Raw genomic sequence first — 21,571 nt, 5'->3', positions numbered from 1 at the left:
GCTAATTTCAAAGGTTATCGTAGTAGAGTTGTGTTTTTACAAATATGACATTTTATTCATAAAATTATTACTTTTTTGCCTTTTCTAAGGTACAAGTAAGATCCTAAGTACCTCTAAGGTCGTTTTCCCAATTTCCCTTGCAAAACTCCCTGGTATCTGCATTCTTTACCTTCGTTTCTACTTCTGTGTGCGTTTTGGTTGCATTCTGCGGTTGGTCCGCTGAGTGGCTTGCATAACACCACACATTACACACCACACACTACATAACACACACCACCGCACCACATCATTCGGTGGGGCAGCCTATGTATGCATACATTTATCTATCTTGCGCGGATTTCGTTTAATTTATTACCATATTCAGCTGAATCCGACGCGCAGCCAGCCAACCGACCGACATTGGTTCTAATGCGGCCTGCACTTAACCCCTTTTCTGCCCCCCACCCTCACTCCTCACCTGAAATTCAAATGGGATTCCAGGGCAGAGAAGTGAATCCGCGGATTGGAACTGTTGCTGATGTTGCTGCAGGCACATCAACAACAACAGCAACAACAACACCATTGTTGCCGCCTGTCGACGACGTCGGCGTCTCCTCGAACTTTAATTTTTTACGTTTCAGTTCTGTTCTTTTCTGTTTTTTTTTGTATTTTTTTTTTTATTTTCGTATCTGACTCTGATGTATTTCCATTTTATTTCGTTACGTACGTAGATGTAAATTTACGCCATAGAAAAGCGTTACGGTCGAGTTCATTTAAAACAAAGAACGCTCAAAAGAACAACAGCAACGACAGCGGTGTATATGTATGTATGTAGAGGGAGAAAAAAATTAAACATTAAATTTGTATAATGCAAAAGCCGCTAATAGTATGGGGGAGTGAGTGAAAGAGAGGCTCGATTTGGATTTGGTTTTGGAGGCCCGAAAAGGCAACGAACGAAACGTACAACTGAAAGAGACAAACTGCATTTGATTTCAGATGCAAATGCATTCCATATAGAATGATATATGCATCTGTGCACTTTGGGGTGGCGCACTACCTTGAACTATAAAACGCGGTCTGACTTATGGGCTTGAACCGTGTGAGAATGCGTATATCTGTGCTAGATAATCTGTATCTGTATATTCATAATAATATATATAAACCCAAAATGTTTAGCAAGTTTGTAAACTGGTAAAGATAGACATTAAAGTAACCTCTAATTATTGGATAAATCGATACAGATAACGAACTATGTCTCTTAAAGGTGTAAAAAGTAATCAAATTAGCTTTCAAGCGCCTAATTATCTATTTTTTATTGCATCACTAATTTGACTTTATTTTACTATGGGTATGGCTTGCAAATTAGATCATAAATCGCGACAAAAAACTATAATTAAAAGGTAATAATACATTTAAGAATTCTTAAACTTAGGCCGGAGGTCTGCGGGTGTGGGCAATTAATTTGCAATCAACTTTCAAAACTCTGTTTGCAAAGCGGCGACGAGGCAAAGCACTTTATGCATCATTAAGAATTAGGCAAACAAAAAAGCGAACGACAAAATGGAGAAATAGCCACATAGATACAAAAGTATCTTTGTATCTAGAGGCTGTGCCAACGACTTGCCCAACGAGCGAACGCCAATTCATAATTATTAACTCGCTGCAAACGGCATACGAGTACAAACGAATCAAATAAATAAAATCAAATCAAATCAAATCAAATCTCGGAGCTTGTTGTTTGTCTATCAGACCGCCGAAAGGGGAAAAGAGGGGTGCCATGTAAAGAACTGAGCTGAACCAACATCCGTTGGATGAATGGAGCAAAGTTGAGTTGGGTTTACATATGTACATACGTACAAGTATAGGAAATCCAAAAAGCCAGGCAAAAGCCGGTTGGGCTATCGACTGAATGAATGGCCCAGCCAGCGAGTGAATCAATGAATGGGTGAATGAGTGGCGAATGAATGAACTGTAACTTGTTTTGGATTTGCAGACAATCTGCCAAGACTTGAAGACTCCAAGCCAGCAAGACTCGACTCCAGGCCTCCAAGAGACCACCATCTGTAATTTGGTTTACCTCTCTTTTTTTTTTGCTTTTTTTTGTATTATTATTTATTTCGTTCGCCTTTTGAAAAGAGTTTACATGAGCGACAAAGTGTTGACCGGATGTGAGGCTGCGTTTTTTCTATCTGCCCGCCTTGTCGCTCCTTCGCCTGTCTCGCTCGCGCTTAATTATATTATTAAAGCAAATTTCAACGCTAAAAATTAATAACTCTGATGAAATTATGTCTCAGTCTGTGTCGGCTGCTCTGTTTTTTCCTTCACTGTCTATTACCTATTTTATGGATTTTGAGGACATTTTGTTGTTGCCGCAATTTCCGTTGCATTTGCTCGAAAATATCCGCCTAACCTTTGACCTCATCCTTTCATTCATCCATCTACCCAACGATTTCTTAGAGTCTTAGAGCGACCTCATCGCGATTAATCGGCTGTCAGCGCCTTGGCAATTTCCTTGCATATTTCCGTTTTGAGGCGTTTTTCCATTTTCCATTTTCCATCAGCTTTTCTTTCGTTCGTTTTCTCCTCTGCAAGATGTGCAATTCGTGTTTATTTACTTTGGCGCGCGGCGAACAGGGGGTCATTTTGCAATTTTCATTAACAATTTCGGTTTTTGATTTTTGCGGCCGCGTGTGCGCTAATTGAATTGTGTTGAAAATTTGTTTTCTCCTTTCGAATTGTTGGGGGAATCACGAGCGATTGATGAGAAAATCAATGGGCATAGAACTGCAAAGAGATTCGCCAAAGGCAAAAAAGATTTAAGAATGAGTCATGGCTTAATTCTATGAATATATCACATTGATTTAAGCTTACATTTCTTACATTCTTAAAACAGAATATTTGTGAACACTTGTAATTCCCGAAAACCATTTTTCCAACCTGTTCACTTCCGGTTGTAACTGTCGCCACTTGAAAAACCTCAAAGCGACACGAAATTATGATGCTTAAATCAACAAACAAATACTCGAAACCAAGATAAATCCCAGGCAGGCAAAATAGTAGTCCTAAAACCACCCTCTATATGGTGCCTCAATAAAGCATAGCTCTACTAACCCAAAACCTTGGGAACTGACAGGGAAAACAACAAAAAAAGAAAAACAGCACTTGTCGCAGCGCAGACAAATAACAAAATTATATAGAAATGCAATTGGTAGTTGGGAAATGCAACAAATCGGGAAAGGGATGTGGGCGATAAGGGTGCGTGCATAGAGAGAAACATTTGGTTCATTTATTTTGAAAAAATATACACAATTTACTAGCTAACAAGAACTATAAATAGACAAGCTTACGCCCTTTAATGTTTAGTGTTTCATACTGATACTTTAGTAACTAGTATAGATCATTGTTTTCAGTGTAAGGGCGAGCACTCTCTTTTGGAGAGGGTGAGCGAAATTCCGTCAGAGGGCAGCAGCTAATGTTGCACTCAGGTGACAGGGGGTGCAAGTGGTGCTGGTGGTGGTGCTGGTGGTGCGATGCCTATCAGTGGATGCAACCACCGTGCACAGGACCTGTGTGTGAATGTGTCCTGCGAGTTGGTTGTCCTGCGACTTCTGGTTCTGCTGGTTGTGCAGTTCATGTAGTTCGTGTGGATTGCCCACATTTGTGGCAATCATTTGTCCAACTCGAACACCTGAGTTTCCGAGGTCGGAACGTGGGAAAATTCTCATTTCACCTCATTTCCAGCACCGCACTCCCCCCTGCACTCCAGCTGCTAATGCAATTTGGTTGGGCTCAAAAGCGAACTCGTAAATTCTGTGCAAAACTTGAACATTTCTCAGTCTCCGTTAATGTTTCTGCTTTGGCTTTAACTATTTTCTGTATTTTCTGATCTTTATCAGTTTGAGACCTGGCTGCCCTGCTTAGTGGCTTCTCTCTCTCTGTCTCTCACTCACTGGCTTTTATTCATTTTCATTTAATTTTCACATCGTTATAGCCATTGTTGTTGTGTCATTTATTTGCCTACATTTGGCTGTTCTCTCTCTTTTTTCGTTATTTTATGTTTTTTTCCAGACTTGTTGTGGTTTTTTTTTTGTTTTTTAGTCGTATTTCAGCGCGGGTATCTCCCGCTCTCTTTGTTTTAAATGCGTCAAAGTGTAAATAAATTTGAATTTTCAGCTTGCTTTAGCTTTAATTTTCGAGACCACCCCCCTCTTCTCTTCTCTCCACTCCTCATCTTCTTGCAATTTTAAAAGTGTCGAGCCGCTTTTGTTGTTGTTGTTTTTGGCTTTTCTGAGCTGTTGGGCCTTTCGGCATTTCGGCGTTTGATCTGTACGCTTGCGCAGCTGATTTGTTTATATTTTTTCTGTCCACGTTGTTGTCTCATTGTTTCATTCGCTGATATTTACCAGTCAGCCCTTGTTGTTGTTGTTGTAGTTGTTTACCTGAGAGGTTTTACTCTATTTGCTTAGTCCCTAGTAAGTATCTGTAAGTATCTGTAATGCCCCAAAGTTGTCCACTCAACGCCCATAGATAAGAGATGAAAGTGTTGGGGCAAAAGCGGCTTACAATGTGTTTTTCTTTAGTTTTGTTTGATTGGTTGCTAAAAAGCTTGTGTAAAAACAGCTCAGGTATTAATAAAGATAAGATAAATATTAAAAAATTAATATTTTATTATAAGTTCTAAGCCAATTCGAGTTTTAATGTTCAAAAGATGATGAGCAATTTGGTTAGGAGTTTACATACATGACACATTCAGTAAGTTAATTGCCACACATTTGCCGCCTCTTATCGCCATGATCGCCTCGACTTGTTTCATAATTAGTGCAACGTTTAAAAGTTATGGGCCATAAAGCAATAAACATTGCCACCACCCCTCGCAGCTCTCCCACGCTCCACTCCACCCTCACAAGTTGTACGTGTCCTTTAACGAGACATTGCAACGCAATCAGCCGGAACGTCGCTCCTGCATTTGTTGTGCAATTAATCAAAAATGAAAATTGAGTAAAAAAAAAATGAAAAAACGAAAAGTACAAAACTATATAAAGTTAGTTGGTGGTAGCGTGGGAAAGCGTCAACTACCGAGTTGGCCCAACAACAGTTGAATGGCAATTAAAAACTCATTGCATACGTGGTGTGCAATTAAAAGGGCTGCCCAGGATATCATGCCATTCGATACCCACTCCTCCCCCGAAAAGCAAAAAGGTGTATCCCAAGGATTGGCAAAATGTTTTATTGGCTTGCATTATACAGCTCGTTGTGTTCGCTTTGGTTTCGGTTTCAACTGAAAAATGAGCAACAAGCAGCAAGGTCGTCCCACAAAGGACTGCCCGCAGGACATTTCGATGAATCAAAGCAAAAAAAAAACAAAAAAAAAAATAAAAGGGCAGAGGAAAATGCGAAAAGAACAACAAGCAAATGAGTAGACAACATCCGGTAATTTACTTCCTTTAGTTCCGTATCGATGCACCTTGAGATTCCTTTCTTCTGCTCCTTCCAAGAGCAGTTCAATGCCTCGCCAGGGTAGAGATTTCACATTTTATGAATGAAAACTGCAAGAACAATGCGGCGGCGAGGCGGAGGGCACAAGTAAATTAGGCAAGCCCAAAGTGGCACGGCAGGTAGATTCCCATTCCCATTCCCATTCCCTCTTCCGATCTTGAGATCCATAGATCCCCGGGATCTCCGCATGTCGGGCATTCTAATATCCCTATATCGCTTGACTGCATCTTGTTCTCCCGGAGTAAACACACACACACACACAGAGTGGAAGAGAAGGAGTAGGGGCAGAAAGTGGAATAAGGAACAAGGAAGAAGGAACCAGGAAAAGGGCAGGAGACAGGATCATGGAAAGAGAGCAGGAGGAACACAGGCTGCCTGCAGTTTCTCACACTCACACTCACGCTTATTGTGTGGGCGATAGCTGCAACTGTGTGTGTAGGCTCACACAATCTGACCAGGGCAAAGCTACACGGCGAGAAAAATGTGTATATGGGTTAATGAACTGAACGTGCGACAGCTGTGCAAGTCCATATTTATCTTTAACTCAATGTGTATAAATCTAAAATTAAATTAAATAACATTTAAAGTTTGCATTAGTAATCATAGTCTTGCTACTTATTAAGGATGTTTAATGTGAAATGCAAAGATCTTTATATTTCCTATTTTTTTCAACAATTTTACCTCCTATATAGAATCTTATATTGCAACTGCCCGATTATTGTTGGTTCAGTATAAAAGTGGAGAAAAAAAAGAGCGAACGCAGTCAGCGGTGCACAACAGTTGTCCCTCGCTACAGCAGCAACACATGTTGTCGCTGTCCAAAATTCTGTCGACGCACGCAGTTTTTTCATTACGTTTTTTTCCCCCCTATACATATATGTTTATATGAGCATTTCTCCCTTGGCCCTGATGTGATGTTGCTTTTGTTGGCATGGCGATAGTCGGACAGGTGCAGAATACACTGACATTTAGTCAGCCGCTTGAGTTGCAACTGCCACACCCCCGCAGCTCTCTGGAAGGCTCACACTCACACTCACATTCGCTTGCACATTCACATTCACATTGAGGTTCACATTCAGTTTCAGGTTCAGGTTCATTCGTTTGTGCTTTGCGGTACACTAGCTGTTGTTGTCGTACCGCTTGCCGATGTTGCCGTTGTTGTAGTTTTTGTAGTTGTCGAAGGTGACCGCATGCCACATTTCGGGTGCGTTGTTGCCGCGCAGTGGGAAATGGCCATAAATGAGCCATTTAGCGAGTCACTCTCTGTCTTCTGGCCAACTGTTTCCTCGGCTGCACATCTGACAAACTCAAGAAACACACACACGCACACACACACAGATAGAGGATCCTGGATGGTTGTAGGTCCTGATTGAAGATCACTTGATGGCCAACATGATCATTTCCGGTTTAACGGAAAGTGTTGCTATTGATCTTAGATCTAATTACAGCTGTGATCCCCCTCAGCGATCATCTTGTGGAGGAGAATTAGGACACCTAGACATATATGTGCCAACATTTTTGAACAACTATTGTATAGTTTATCGTCATATGTGAAGCACACATCAAACAAAGATCCTGAATCAAAGAACGCCTGATTTATGACCTAAATAGCCAGCAGCAGCATCATTTCCGGTTTTGGTGAACTGATATTAATGATGTAAAATATATATTGATTGGATGTCAGGGTAACATGATCAGGCAATGAATTAATGATAGATTGGAATATTAAAGATCCTGAACAGATTTGTATTCATAGTACACAACTAAGACAAACTAATCTAAGCCTTAGAGTTTGCATGTCTTAAACGAGTGACAGCATCAACATACTAAATAGATACACATCTGTCACATTAGAAATCAGTTTCTCACGATCACTCAAACCAGATAAGGTTTGATAGAATGTGCACTTGATCTGCTATATTACCTGAGTATTGACCGATGACAAGATCTTCATTTAAAATGTACTATCTGTTGGCAATATCTTTCAGCAGCATGATCGCCTAATTTGCGCTCCCAAATCTTAGAACCTGACCCACAATCTTGATCCACCTGTCGTGAAGCTCCGGTTTCCTCCTTCATTTCCCAGGCAGCATCAGTTAGTGTTTCATTTTGCGCACAAAAGTCAGCCAACTTCTCAGTTTTCAGACGCTCCATTGATCGATCTCTGTGCAGATCAGATCAGTTCACTTCAGATCCGATATGTTCAGTTTAGATCCCAGATCAATGACATCCGCGGCATTTAGCAACTGCAGGATCATATCCTACTTCAGCAGTCTCAATCGAAAACTAAATCAAGATCAAGAGCACTTGGCAGCGTTTTGCTTAATCAAGATCGATAAGTACATACCCATTACATACATATAGGAGTACTCATATATGTATGTACGTACATGTGTGTACGACTGAGTAGAGATCTTGTGGCCCAGCTGCACATGCGTTGCGATGTTGCTATCAAAGTATCTGGTTTCATTTCCGCTCTTCTCAGCCAGGAGCTGTGAAACGCATGCGGATCTCAAGATCGTAAGATCGTAAGATCGTATGAATCCAGCGTTATTATGATTATTGTTGTTTGTATTTAGTGTGTGTTGTTTACGGCTCCCAACAATCAGAGGTAGCTAGATAGCTGCTATAGCGCTGCTGTTGCTGCTGAGATCAGTGTTTATTTTGTTGTCAAAATGCAGGTATTCTTCCCAACCTGAAATTGCAGTCGAAAGATGTGTGGGGTGGGGTGTGGGGTGAGTTTACATAGAAAATTGATATTATTCTTGGCCGCTGCACGGAAGCATCAGCTTCAGAACAGAACAGGTGGGCAAGGTGGTGGGCTGGATGGTGGCATAGTAGCTCCAAGGGGGCGTTGCTTTTGTAGGAGGGGGGGAAATGGGCATTACTGGGAGCTGTAATTATGATAGTATGCGTGTCAAAACATCAGCAGCAGCAGCAGCAGCAACAGCAATTGCAGCAACAACTACTGGCTTGTGTTTACGATTTCCTTCCGTTTTGCAGCCTAACAGTTTATTTATTTATGCGGCTTGTCTTCTAACAGGTTCTCTCTGGCATTTCGCCTCTCACTCACTCATTCACTCTCTCACTCACTCGCTCTTTCGAGCGCCTCGTCTTTTAATTGATATGCCTCACGCGCAATGCATTGACATCCGATTTACATTAGCGGGATGGGGCCGGAAGTGCTTGCAGCTATATGGTACAAAGCACAGAGCACAGATCACAGAGCACAGGGCTCAAGGAACAGGGAACAGAGCACAGGGCTCAAGGAACAGGGAACTCAGATCGTTGAGAGTGCAATTTGCACACGTGCAATTGGGTAAGCGAGATCTCGATGGCAGGCAGGGATCATCCTACTCCAATTTGATATCAATTGAATGGCCGCTGATCTCGAGTGTCAGGCGACAGCTGTTGGCAGGCCGAACAGAATCCGAAGGAATCCCTAGATTCGGTGGTCTTTGTTCTGCCCGTAGGCGCTTCCTGCAACTCCTCCTCCCCGAGATCCTTATTGCATTAAGTGTGTAAGCCTTTTGTGCGAGCAAAACGAGTTTTAATTGAAATTCAACTGAAAGTATGAAAGTATGCTTATTCCATTTTGCTCCTTTACTTTTTTTTGGTTTTGGCACACACCATCTTATTATTTGGTGCACAGCAAGAAAAGGTGTCATTCTAGTGCTCGAAAATATTTATAAGAAATATTCATAATTTCTAATTAAGAAGATAATAGATAACAGATCTATTTATTAGGAATATTCATAATTTCTAATTATTAAGAAGCTGTTGTTGTGCCTATTTAGCTTTCACTTTGACGCTTCTTTGTTAGTCTGGTATACTTTCAAGTTGAATAAATTTAGTTATGCATATTAGTTTGATCTGATTTTTCTGCGTGTGCATTAATTCAAGACAATGATAATTATTATGTTAACCCTTGGCTGCGAACGTGTGCGTTTTCGGCAAGTAGGATCTACAATTTACTCCCCTCAAGACGAAGGTGAAGAGAGGAAGACTCGGCTTGTTTTGTTTTGTTTTCTTTATCCCTTTTTGGTGGAGAAGTGTCGCCGGTTTTATGAGATTGTGATTGGTTTTCTGCTTTGGTGGTGGCTTTTCATCGGGTTATGTGCAGCCCGGGGAGGAGGAGGCGCAATGGGAGGAGTGGCTGGAGCTGGGACTGGGGTTCGATGGTTACGCTCGCTCCTCTTCAAAATATGCGCACGTGCTTCAACCGGAAATGGTCGTAAGCGAGGCGCATCATCTATCTCGCTCTCGGCAGCAGCCCCTCTCCCTCGCACCCTTGGCGGTAGCTCTGCTTCTTTCACTGCGTTTTTTGTATTTCCGCTTGTGTTTTTTTTTTTCTGTGTCTCTCTATTGTTCTCCAGCACTTTGCGCAGCAAATCAAAGTGGAAAAAAACAAGAAGCTAACGAAAAAAACATTTTTTTTTAAATATATTTTACATTATAAATATGATTGTGCTGCATGAATTCTTAAGTGGCCAAAAAAAAAACAGAAAGAAGCCATCCTTTTGTGGCCAACACCAAAGATGGTCAACAGCTGTTTGGTTTTTGGGGGCTTCCTTATGCGTATTTATTATGTATGCCGTTAAATTGGCAACTTTGTTTCGTGTAATAACCCCCAGCGCATAACTTTTGTGCTTTATCAGCTCGAGGTGCATTGGAGTTTTCCAAGAAAAGACGACCACTTGAGGCCATTGCAATGGCTATCAGTGGGCTGAGAATCAACAAGCGATTCCCCCGCCGATAAGAGCAGCTGCCCCCAAAGCCTGATAAGCGAAAAATCCACCTCACCTATGGCTTCTTTATGGCGTTCAATATTATTATCCACACAGCCATGGGGATCTATCTTTCTTTTTTCCAAGTGGAAACGTGTCATTCTGGATTTCACGTTTCGTACTCGTATTTAGCCCGAAAATCCAAAGCAAATTGTCATTGGCTAACGGACAGCGGAAAAAAATGCCCCAAAACACGTTTCCAGAGCTATGGCCACCATTTTTTCTTATTCGTTTGCTGTTCATTAGCCAAAAACAAAAAATGATTTATATAATACATATGTGTATCTGAAAGTGGGGCCCACGTCGAAGACACGTACGCCTTCGGTTTGGAATAGTTAACTAATTTTTTTTAATTTCTTGCTGCTCTGTTTTTTTTTTCTTCTGTTTTTCGTTTTAAATTTTTTTTGTTTTTGGCATGATCTCATCGAGCGAATGTGTTTGTGAGAGGCGGCAGCCAATCCCACTTTGGCTCATTATGCGAGTATCTGTGAGATACATTTGCTGTGTGGAGCTTGCTGATGATGATGTGCTGCCCACTCGATCATCATGGTAATGATCGCCAAGAGCCCAGCCAACTGACCAGTGGGCCGAGATACTTTTGTATCTTTTTATTCCGTTCGTCGTTGCTCGCTGTCTTCTGATTTGCTGAGGGCCATTTTGACGGCTCTTGCGAGTTGGCGTTGTTAATGATTCCAACAAAAAACCCCTATTTCGACTATCCAAAGTACTGCTGCGGAAAAACACATCTTGAACCAAGAATATTTCGTTAAAAAAGCTAATTTAATTTGATAAGGGCTGAAATTCTCAAGAAAAAAACAAATATTTGATACAGAGAAGAATTTTATCCAAAACATTTTGAAACGGGTATTTATTAGTAATTATATCTAGAGTTGCTTTTCTTAAAAATGCTATCTAGCTAATATAAAACATATTGAAATATTTTGATAAACGACGCTACGTTTAAGGTTCCAATTCAACAAGTAGTTCTTGGAAACCTTTCACAGAAACAAACGATTAAGAAAATGATAATATTTAATAGTTTTAATCTTGCGGAAAAACATTTGAAACAGTTGTTGTGAAACAGTGTTTAAATGGAATACTTTTTGTGTTAAAGCTTTTCTCAAAAGCTGATATGATTAAAATATTGCGATAAACTGAGCTGCATTTAAGGTTCCAATTCAACAAGTAGAACTACGAAACTCTTTAAGCAAACGTTTGCCTTAAACGCGCAGCGGCGGGCCATTTAATTTAAGTCGCTGTGGCTTTTGTTTTTAGTCACTGCCACTAACTAAGAGAGCAGTCGATGGATGGCTGATTGAGCGAGAGCGTGTGAGAAACACCCTGTGAAAGTATTCTCAACTCGACTCGATTATTATTATTTGCCATTGGCACATTCGTATCTGTATCTCGGTATCTCGGAATGCGAGGCGAAGTCGTCGAGCCGAAGCGCACACACGAAGCGTTCTCTCCCACACACGGCCGCACGCGTGCGAGCGAGAGGTGGCGCGGCCAGAAAGAGAGAGCGAATGCCGAGCTGGTCGAACGAACAGCCAACAACCCGAGTGCAACTTCAGAGCAACTTCAGTTCTTGAACGGATGTCGAAGGTGGCGGAGCTGACGTCGCATGCTCATTGTGTATATAGTAAACCCACCATCTCTATATAGAGTACCATACCATACTCTCTAGTGATCTTAACTCGATCCCGACGTACGGCACATTCCTTTTTTTATCGGCATAAATTGCGCGCAAAATACATAATAACACAATACACACGATAAAACAAAACGAAACGAAATAAATGTGATTTTAAGGAACGGCAAAAACAACAGCAAACATACTGATTGTAAGCGCGGCATGAAAACAATGTACATATAGTTACGATATGCGCATTAATTTATCGCCCGTGCCAGAGCGACGATCGTGAAGTGCTCACAATTAATTGCCATTAATTCGCAAAAGTGCTAAGAATTCGCGACGGTGTGTGAACTTGAAATACCGCAAATATATATTTGAGTTTATATATATATACATATACATATGTATATCTGAACAAGTGCAATCGTAAATACACACATACTGATTAAAAAAAAACACGCAAATTAAGCAGGGATTTTGGTAATATCACACCCTCATACTTAAAACTTATCAATTGTCCAGCGGGCCATCCAATTGATTAGGTGGACCCGCATCCAAAAAAGAAAGAAAAACCAAATTCATAAACCACACAAAACGACCAAAAATTATTCTCTGGGTTCTGGACACAAACTGACAGTGCAAAAACTAAAATAAAAACCCCCCCGAACATCGAAAGTGAAGTGAAATCAATTTTAATACAACTGCAAGTACCACCAGCATAAGGGGACAATCCATTCGAAACCATTCGAATCAATTGAGAGCTGATCCCGCAGATTTGCCTACAGTTCCAGAGTCAATGACGTGCACTTTGACCAGCGAGGTGGAGTTTCCGTTTTTGAGTACCGATCATTTTGAAGCGAAGAAATGCCGCCCTCTGCGTTTTTAGTGAATGCCAGCATAATCAGTGCCGCCAACGCCTTGGACAGCGATAAGGAGCAGCAGCTCCAGGAGCATCTCAATCAGAGTCACTTCACCACCAACACAACCAGCAGTAGCAACAATAATAACAATTGCCACACGGCGCCCAACTACAACATGGTACTGCAAAGCTATGAGAACTATCCCAGCTACCACCTGGCACAGCATCATCATCATCATCATCACCACAGCCATCACAGCCATCCGCATCACCAGTTGACGCAGCAGCCAGGACTGCACAGCCATCACACGATGCAGCAGCAGCAGCAGCAGCAACAGCAACAGCAGCAATCTCTACTCCTGCAACAGCAGCAACATAGCCACCAGCAGCAGCAGCAGCAACACGGATACGGATCATCGGCTGCCCAGCTGCCCCATCATCGTTTATCCGGCGGCAGTACGGGCAGCACCACCACCACCTCATCCGGCTCCAGTTCGAGTGGCTCCACGTCGAGTGCCTCCTCGCAGGGATTCGCCACTGCAGGGAGCGCGACTGCGAACAATCTGGTTGGGGCGTTGAGCAGCTCCACGGCTGCATCGCTGGGACTGGGTTACTTCAATGATATGGCGCCCTTTGTGGGCGATGCGAATGCCTACTACACGGACTCGGATGTCAACTTCTTTAGTTCAGGTACAGATACAGGTCAGCAAATATTTACCGACATCAAAAACGGTGCTTTTAATTACGATTGCTGCTGGGGTGTGAAAAGGCAGCAAAGCAGAAGAAGACGCGTTGCGGTGGCATAATTAAATTCGTAATTTGTTTTTAAGTGTTTGACACGCAACAAGTCGGGGTGGCTAAGGGGAGGGACTGGGACATACACGCAGCGAAAAAACTTGGTACTAGTAAATAATGATATACAACATTTTCTATGCTTAGTTTTTACTGCAGAAAAATAATTCAAAATTGAGTTATATCTATAAAGATAGGCATCTAACATTGTTATAGCCTTAAAATCACTAGTTTCTTCAAATGTATCAAATGTATCTATCCGCATTTCGCTGCGTGCATCAGATTGAGCTGGGTGATAAGTGGCTTGTTGAGCGCTAGAAGATGCCCCTGTGGCCGGCCTCAGATGTATCTGCCAGATACGGATGCTCTTGCGCTCTCTGGAGGCGGCACCTAAAGAGGCGCTGCCAACTCTTTGGCCAGCCAACGGGGGGCTGTATCTGTATCTTTGTGTCGCTGTATCGCTGTATTGCTGTATCGCTGTATCTGCGAGCGAATGGGAATCGAAACGAAGCGCTGTGAAAGCTTTTTTATTTCTTTGCTGTGTGCGAGTGGGACGGCTAGAGGGCTGCGCGTGTGTATGTGTGTATGGGCCAACAGGTTTTCGTGTATCCCACAGATACACGAGTGTGTACGCGTGTACATCGAAATGTGTTAAATTTCGCTGTATTCGCAATTAATGTAGCGTGCACACCATTAGATCGCGGTTGTTGTATCTGTGTGCGTGGGTATCTGTGTGCGCTGTGGTCTGTGCTTGTGTGTGTGTGCGCTGTGATTTTGATTGGTTTTCGAAGTCTTTCGCTCGATTGAGAGACGCCCCATTTCTATGAAGACCATTTAATTGAAATTGCGAACAATCTGCAATCAATGTGTTTTGGCGTGTGAAAAATGTATCTAGCGATTTTGACGCCGCTTATTTCCCACGATAAATTTGTTGCTTTCTAAGACTTTCATATAAACTATTATATCTTATATCTCAATGTATAACTCGGTCTTCCCTGATATAAAAAAAAGAGAATATTATAGAATTATTATAGTTATCAATTCCAAGTAATATTATTGAAAAGTTCTTCGAATTTCGATTTTCATATGAGTAAATAAACTAAAATGAATTGGATCCTTTACTGAGTTTACTTAAAATGTAAATATGGGTCTTCCAACTGAACTGCTTTGATTTTCTAAATACTTATTACATGTCGTAAGTGGATTGACGGCCACTGATTATACTCATACCCGTACCCATATCCATATCCATATCCATAACAATGTCTAATCCAATTACCATCTCTTATTTCGTATCGCTTGCAGGCTACAACACCAGCAACACACACGACCGCATCAACAGCAGCCCGCCCCCGCAGCAGCAGCAATCGCAGCAGCCCACTGTCAATGGCAGCGGCAGCGCCAGCAGCAACAACAACAACAACAATAATAACTCCATGTTACCGCCCGCTGTCCAGCAGAGCAACAACGAAAACAACAACAACAACACCACCACCAGCAGCAACAACACAAACAGCAGCAGCAACAACAACAACAACAGCGGTGGCAGCAACAATGCGAATGCGGGCAGCAATAACAACAATAATAACAATAACAATATTAACTACATGGCCACCATGGCGGCGGCGGCGATCTTCCAACATCACCTCAAAGAGGAGCCCGGCACCCAGAATGGTAATCTTGGCGGCTATGGCGGCAGTAATAGCCAGAACGATCCCACGGATCTCAGTAGTTACGGTTTGCCCGCCCACCTGGCCGCCTATGGTGGTGGCAGTGGCAGTGGGCCAACCGGCGGTAGGAGTTCGGGCGGCGGCGGTGGTGATGAAAGTGATTATCACAGCACGATCTCGGCGCAGGATCACCAGAGTCAGCAATCGAGCGGGGGAAATGGCAGTGGTGGAGCCAGCGGTGGAAGCACCGGGAACAGCAACGGTTACATGGACAGCAGCTCGGAGTTCTATGGCACTTACGGCGGCAGGAGTCGATTCCACGATGCTTATCCGCCGGAATTTACGCCCTATGATGCCCAACCCTTTCAGTCGATGGGTCCCCAGCCCACGGCCATGGATCAGTGGGGAGCAGCACATGCCCACCAGCATCCGGCAGCGTATATGAGCACCTTGGGCCTGGATAAGGGCCTGCTGGGCGGCTATACGACGCAGGGCGGTGTGCCGTGCTTCACGGGTTCGGGTCCCATTCAACTGTGGCAATTCCTGCTGGAGTTGCTGCTGGACAAGACGTGCCAGAGCTTTATCTCGTGGACCGGCGATGGCTGGGAGTTCAAGCTAACCGATCCCGATGAGGTAAGTCCATTCGTAATATAACTACATACATTTGATTGCCTAACTTACACTTATCTTTTTCAATCAGGTGGCTCGTCGTTGGGGCATACGTAAAAACAAACCCAAGATGAACTACGAGAAGCTGAGTCGCGGACTGCGCTACTATTACGACAAAAACATCATCCACAAGACGGCTGGCAAACGATATGTCTACCGCTTTGTCTGTGATCTCCAGAATCTAGTTGGGTAAGTAGTCGACAGAAGAGAATTAAACCCAAAACTCTTATTAATAACATATATTTTTATATATAGACACACACCCGAGGAGCTGGTGGCCAAGTATGATCTTAAGATTGAGAAAAAAGATGTGGATTAGCAGCGGAGCAGCGGAGAAGCTGCCTAAAAAGGGGAACAGTTCCAGGAGAACTGTGCTCCCAGCCACGGATTGTACTCAACCAACCGCAAAATACTTTCGAGCGTTATTGTTTACCAAGCGTGATGTTAGCTTTTAAGCAGCGACCCCCGATCTGCGATCTTGCAACGAGATTAAAGTGTTGGCCAACCCAAGTCCCCCCTCCAAAAAGTCCTAACTCCCCACACAAAAAGAAAAACCCCCCACCCACCAACCTGTCAAACCGATTTGCTTGTAATTATACCGTGTAAAAATTAGACTTTTAAATTAATTTGAAATTAATTTAAAATACATCAGATTTAGTTGTAAGCCGATCTATAGCAAGAGAACCAGTTGAAGATAAACCGAATTAAATTTGAAATTCTGTGTGCAATGCGATGATGTTTCTTCGTTCTCACATAGTCTGTATGTAGATGATGTCAGCTGCAAAGGATCGAACGTTTATAGAGGCCATAAAGCATGTGTCCCAAAAGTGATATTAGAGCGCAACATTTTGTTATACTTACATAATCATTTTACCCGCACGGGGCACCCCAGAAACATTTCAAAATCATGCATGTATATATAGCGATGACGATGTGTATGGCATATAAGTAGGTCTCTAGTATTTATGTGTATGTCTAACCTGTAATGTGTAATCTGTGCTACTGGTACAACTAAGTTTTCCACTTCACGAGCCCCTCTATTTTTTTTCTCTGTACTTCTGTGCGCTTCCGTGCGATCCCAAAAGTTTTAAACGTAAATCGGCACAACAGTTTATCATGCTTCGTGTATATGATGAAACATTGTTATCGTCTGCTATCTGTATACTTATAGGCTATTCCTAGATACGTAGGATCCATAGTGTTTCCCTAGTGCGTTAATTCAGACAGTTCAAGAAGTGTTTATTACCTAGTATGTGTGTGTATAGCTATTAACTACTTAAGTTTAGCTCGTAGATGCATAGCCACGTATTACAACCATAAACATAACGTTATATTGATTACATAGATACACATACATTTGTAGAGCAATTTTAAAATATTGTATTTATACAAGCGTACATCGTAATATTAAAGCTATCATTAACATTGCTAAGATAAAACCAACAATAAAAGAAAACCAATATGAAAATACAACAGCAAACGTAGTTCTCTCTGGGAAATATATCAAAGTAATCGAAAATCATCAAGTATCATCTCATAAGTTTTTCATCCAAATTCGAATTAATACCTCCATGTGATTAGTTTATGTACAAAAAATAATTTTTGCACAATGCTTCGTTATGCGGAACGGCTTCTAAAAGGGGTTTATCCCCTTATGTCCAGGCAAGTATTACAACGTTACGCACACCAGGTGCCCGAGAAACTGAAAAAGGTCGAAACGGACAAGGACCCGGAGTTCTCGGAAATGGTGCTGTACTATTACCACAAGGCCGCCCAGACCATGGAACCGGCATTGCTCAAGGAAATGGAGAAGTATCCGCATATGAAGCCGGAGGAGCGTCAGGCTCGTGTCACCGCCATCCTGAATCTGCTCGGTAGTGTTTCCACCTCCGTGGAGGTTAATTTTCCCATTGTGCGCAAGAACGGCACCTACGAAATCATCAGCGGTTATCGTTCACATCATGTACGCCATCGATTGCCTCTCAAGGGCGGTAAGTGTGTGGTCCATCGCATCCATACGCGAATTCTTTAGCATCCGAGGTCTTATAGGGATCCGCTACGCTCTGGACGTGAACGAAAGTGAAGTGAAGGCCCTGGCCGCCATTATGACGTTCAAGTGTGCCTGCGTGAATGTACCTTATGGTGGATCCAAGGGCGGAGTTTGCATCGACCCAAAGAAGTATACGGTGGATGAGCTGCAGACGATCACACGGCGTTACACGATGGAGCTGCTCAAGCGTAATATGATTGGTCCCGGCATCGATGTACCCGCACCCGATGTGAACACTGGGCCGCGTGAGATGAGCTGGATTGTGGATCAGTACCAGAAGACCTTTGGCTACAAGGACATCAACTCGTCGGCTATTGTCACCGGGAAGCCCATTCACAATGGCGGCATCAATGGTCGCCATTCGGCCACGGGCAGAGGCGTTTGGAAGGCGGGCGATCTCTTCCTCAAGGATAAGGAGTGGATGGATCTGATCAAGTGGAAGACGGGATGGAAGGACAAGACGGTCATAGTGCAGGGCTTTGGCAATGTGGGCTCCTTTGCTGCCAAATATGTGCACGAGGCGGGCGCCAAGGTCATCGGCATCAAGGAGTTTGATGTGTCTCTCTACAATAAGGACGGCATTGATATTAATGTAAGTAACCAATCCATTGCAAAAGTAATGAAAAAAAAAAACGCATTCTTTTCTAGGACCTTTTCGAATACACGGAGGAAAAGAAGACTATTAAAGGATATCCGAAGGCTGAGGAGTCCAAGGAGGACTTGCTGATCGCCGAAGCCGACATCCTTATGCCCTGCGCCACCCAGAAGGTGATAACCACCGACAATGCCAAGGACATAAAGGCCAAGCTGATTCTCGAGGGCGCCAACGGACCAACAACACCATCTGGCGAAAAGATCCTGTTGGATAAGGGAGTGCTCCTAGTTCCCGATCTCTATTGCAATGCTGGCGGTGTAACCGTATCCTACTTTGAGTACCTTAAAAACATTAACCACGTGTCCTATGGCAAAATGAATTCCAAATCCACATCCGAGCTAATTATCGAACTGATGAACTCCATCAACGAGTCCATGCAGAAATGCCCCGATAATGAATTCGTACGTTCATCTTAACCATTAAGTATTATTGATTTAAAAACCCTAACTTATACCCTTCAGCCGCCCATATGCCCCAATAAGAAACTGAAAAGGATACAACAATGCACCACCGAGGCGGATATAGTGGATTCAGCTCTTCAAACCGTCATGGAATCTGCGGCACGTGGCATCAAGGAGATGGCTCACAAGTTTGAACTGTGTAACGATTTGCGGAGGGCCGCTTACGTTTGGTCCTCCTTCAAAATTTTCCAGGCTATGGAAAGTTCCGGCATTTCTCAACAGTAGTGATTTTTACTGAAGTACATATGAAATTCACAGTTTTTAATTGCTTACATAGTAATTTTAATATTTGAGAGTTTATATAATATTTAAATAAAATATTTACTATTTGCTAACATAGAAAATATGTATTAATCTGAAAATCGGCACTGGCAACAAAATTAGGACTTTAATAGGCTTGTTGTATAGCTTTTTAAAAACTTAAAAATTTATATTTCAAACTGAAGAGGCATAAATCTAAAATATTTTACGCCACATACGCCTTGACATACCATTCATATCTTATTTAAAGTTTTGATTACCCAAACATACTGAAACTTTATAAACACTCTGCGAAAGCTAACATACAAACACGAATAAACTGCTTAATTTGCTTTACTAAAATCCCCACTTATATACATATATATAGTGTACCTCAGTTTTGGGTCCCTGATTAAGGGAAGCATCCGCCATGGAGGAAATTAAGAAGTTCGACAAGGTTGCCTTTCTGGAAGGCTACCTGCTGAAGCACAAGGAACTGGGCAAGCGCCAGCGCGAGTACAAGAAGATCCTGTCCAGCAAACTCAAGACCCGCAAGGAGACCATCATCGAGGCCAGCTTTGAGACGGCCATCGACCAGCTGGGTGAGGAGAAGAACGATCTGCGTGCCCAGATCTGGGTGGCCAGTGGCACAACACACAAAAAACAGAACAATCGCTGGCTGGAGCTGATTCGCTGCCATGTCGAGTGCCAGGAGAACCTGTCGCAGGACATCAACTCGCTGAAGACGTCTATTTCCAACATGGAGAAGGAGATAAGTCGCATGTCCAAGCAAATATATAACCTGAATCGTTTAACCATTCCGGACCAGCAACATCAGGCCTATGTGATGCGGGCCCGGAAACGGATGACCATTCTGGAGAACTCCCTGGAGGTGGGAGTGCGTCAGGAGTGCGGTTTCACGGCAGCCAATGCTGATCTGCGGGAGCAGCTCATCCGCATCCTGAACCACCGTACCTTCTTTAATGATTCGTACACCAAGATGGTGCAGAAGCTGAACAGCGAGAAAAAGTATCTCATCGATCTGATCGAGTACGCTCTGAATACCTTTGATGGCTGCATTGAGGTGTACGAGAAAATAGATCTGTTGGCCAAACGGGAGGCCAAGGAGCGCGATATGAGGCGTGTGGAGATGCAGGGTATTATGCGAAAGGTGGCCGCCGATGGTGACAACACCGCATTCCTGAACTGCAAGTCCAAGCCCCGCGAATTGGCCGATTTGCAGCCCAAGGAGTACAAGCGAAGGGATGAATTCCGACGGGTGCACAACAAAAAGATCAATCTCTACAACTCGGTGCTGCAGAAGATCCTCCAGTACACGGACTCCAACAATATGGACGAGGTGATCGATAAGTTTCAGCAGCAGGAGAGTCTCTATTACTCGTTCTTCAACTATGCCAACGAAATGAGCTACCACATAACTATGCTAAATAACTCGGTGAATCGACTGTTTGAGGATATAGTGAACCTGAAGAAGGATAACACCAACACGCTGCAGGACCAACTGGATCAGATCTCCAGCCTGGAGAACAAGGTGCGCACCAAACAGGAATCCAACATGGAGCTGCTCAAGGCCCGGGAGAACAACGATGCCCGGCTGGAGAATCTATTGCAGGGCGTGGAGACCGTTTGCGATATGTGTTCCATCGATGCCAGTCCGCTGACCAAGCTTCTAGGTGACCACTCCCATGTCAATCTGGTCAATGTCAATCGATTCCTAAAGCTGCTCGAAACCCGGGTCCAGGAGCTGACGGCCAGTGTGTATGTGATGGAGCGCCAAGAGGAGGGTCGCTTCGACTATGTGGTCAAGCAGATCGAGAAGATTTGCGAGCTGCCCACCGATCTCAATGACATTGTGCTCACCCAGCAGTGTCCCGAGTGCGCCGAGGGCGAAGCCTTCAACATGGATGAGGGCGGCGATGGTGTGCTCGTCCACACGGTCACCGAGGCCAAGAAGAAGCTGTACGAGAAGGTCACGCAGCCGGAGATGCAGTATCGCCTGCACAGCATCAGCCAGTGTCGTCTACCACGATCCCGTCTCCTGGCCGCCAAGCGCAACATGTAGTTCTGGAATACATACTTCAAATCACATGCCCCTCTTTTGTTTCGGTTTCAAATATGCATATGTGCAACATTTTGCGTTTGGATATCTATACTTTAGAATCGTGCGATCCTCGTGTTTCGGTTACAATTACAATAAATTTCCAAGTTTACCTTCAGCATACAATTAAAGTCCGTTTTTTTCAATTCATGCTATTA

At 43.2% G+C, this 21,571-nt stretch overlaps 3 protein-coding genes across 5 annotated transcripts in view; all 3 read left to right on the top strand.

Annotated features, from left to right (window-relative positions):
• The window catches only part of LOC120451531 (ETS-like protein pointed), a 58,533-nt gene extending 41,181 nt beyond the window's left edge, over positions 1–17,352 (top strand). The window contains exons 1-4 of one of the 3 annotated variants that reach the window (XM_039635308.2): positions 11,862–13,447; positions 14,855–15,852; positions 15,920–16,077; positions 16,144–17,352. In XM_039635308.2, coding sequence (XP_039491242.1) covers positions 12,763–13,447; positions 14,855–15,852; positions 15,920–16,077; positions 16,144–16,207 — 1,905 coding nt within the window. In that variant the 5' untranslated portion in view covers positions 11,862–12,762 and the 3' untranslated portion in view covers positions 16,208–17,352. Of the gene's footprint in view, positions 1–11,861; positions 13,448–14,854; positions 15,853–15,919; positions 16,078–16,143 lie in introns of those variants that run through there. The other 2 variants (XM_039635307.2, XM_039635306.2) reach the window with 2 other exon arrangements.
• A 46-nt stretch (positions 17,353–17,398) lies between these two features.
• LOC120451532 (glutamate dehydrogenase, mitochondrial) lies at positions 17,399–19,313 on the top strand. The gene is made up of 4 exons (XM_039635310.2): positions 17,399–17,879; positions 17,938–18,530; positions 18,587–18,994; positions 19,055–19,313. The coding sequence occupies exons 1-4, from the start codon at positions 17,498–17,500 to the stop codon at positions 19,277–19,279; spliced, it is 1,608 nt and encodes a 535-aa protein (XP_039491244.1). The 5' UTR covers positions 17,399–17,497; the 3' UTR covers positions 19,280–19,313.
• Positions 19,314–19,559: 246 nt separating this feature from the next.
• LOC120454233 lies at positions 19,560–21,544 on the top strand. The gene has a single exon (XM_039639336.2). It carries the CDS (start codon positions 19,725–19,727, stop codon positions 21,375–21,377), a length of 1,653 nt encoding a protein of 550 aa, XP_039495270.1. The 5' UTR covers positions 19,560–19,724; the 3' UTR covers positions 21,378–21,544.
• The last annotated feature ends 27 nt before the right edge of the window (positions 21,545–21,571 follow it).

Source organism: Drosophila santomea, chromosome 3R (assembly GCF_016746245.2).
Source record: "Drosophila santomea strain STO CAGO 1482 chromosome 3R, Prin_Dsan_1.1, whole genome shotgun sequence".
In the NCBI taxonomy this organism is placed as follows: domain Eukaryota; kingdom Metazoa; phylum Arthropoda; class Insecta; order Diptera; family Drosophilidae; genus Drosophila; species Drosophila santomea.
Note: the sequence above shows the minus strand (reverse complement) of the source record. Positions and strands in the feature narration are given on the sequence as shown.

Coding starts and splice junctions, on each gene's coding strand:
- LOC120454233 (XM_039639336.2), top strand. CDS start 19,725: ATGGAGGAAATTAAGAAGTTCGACAAGGTTGCCTTTCTGGAAGGCTAC.
- LOC120451532 (XM_039635310.2), top strand. CDS start 17,498: ATGCTTCGTTATGCGGAACGGCTTCTAAAAGGGGTTTATCCCCTTATG. Junction 18,531..18,586: donor AGGACGGCATTGATATTAAT/GTAAGTAACCAA, acceptor ATTCTTTTCTAG/GACCTTTTCGAATACACGGA. Junction 18,995..19,054: donor AATGCCCCGATAATGAATTC/GTACGTTCATCT, acceptor TATACCCTTCAG/CCGCCCATATGCCCCAATAA.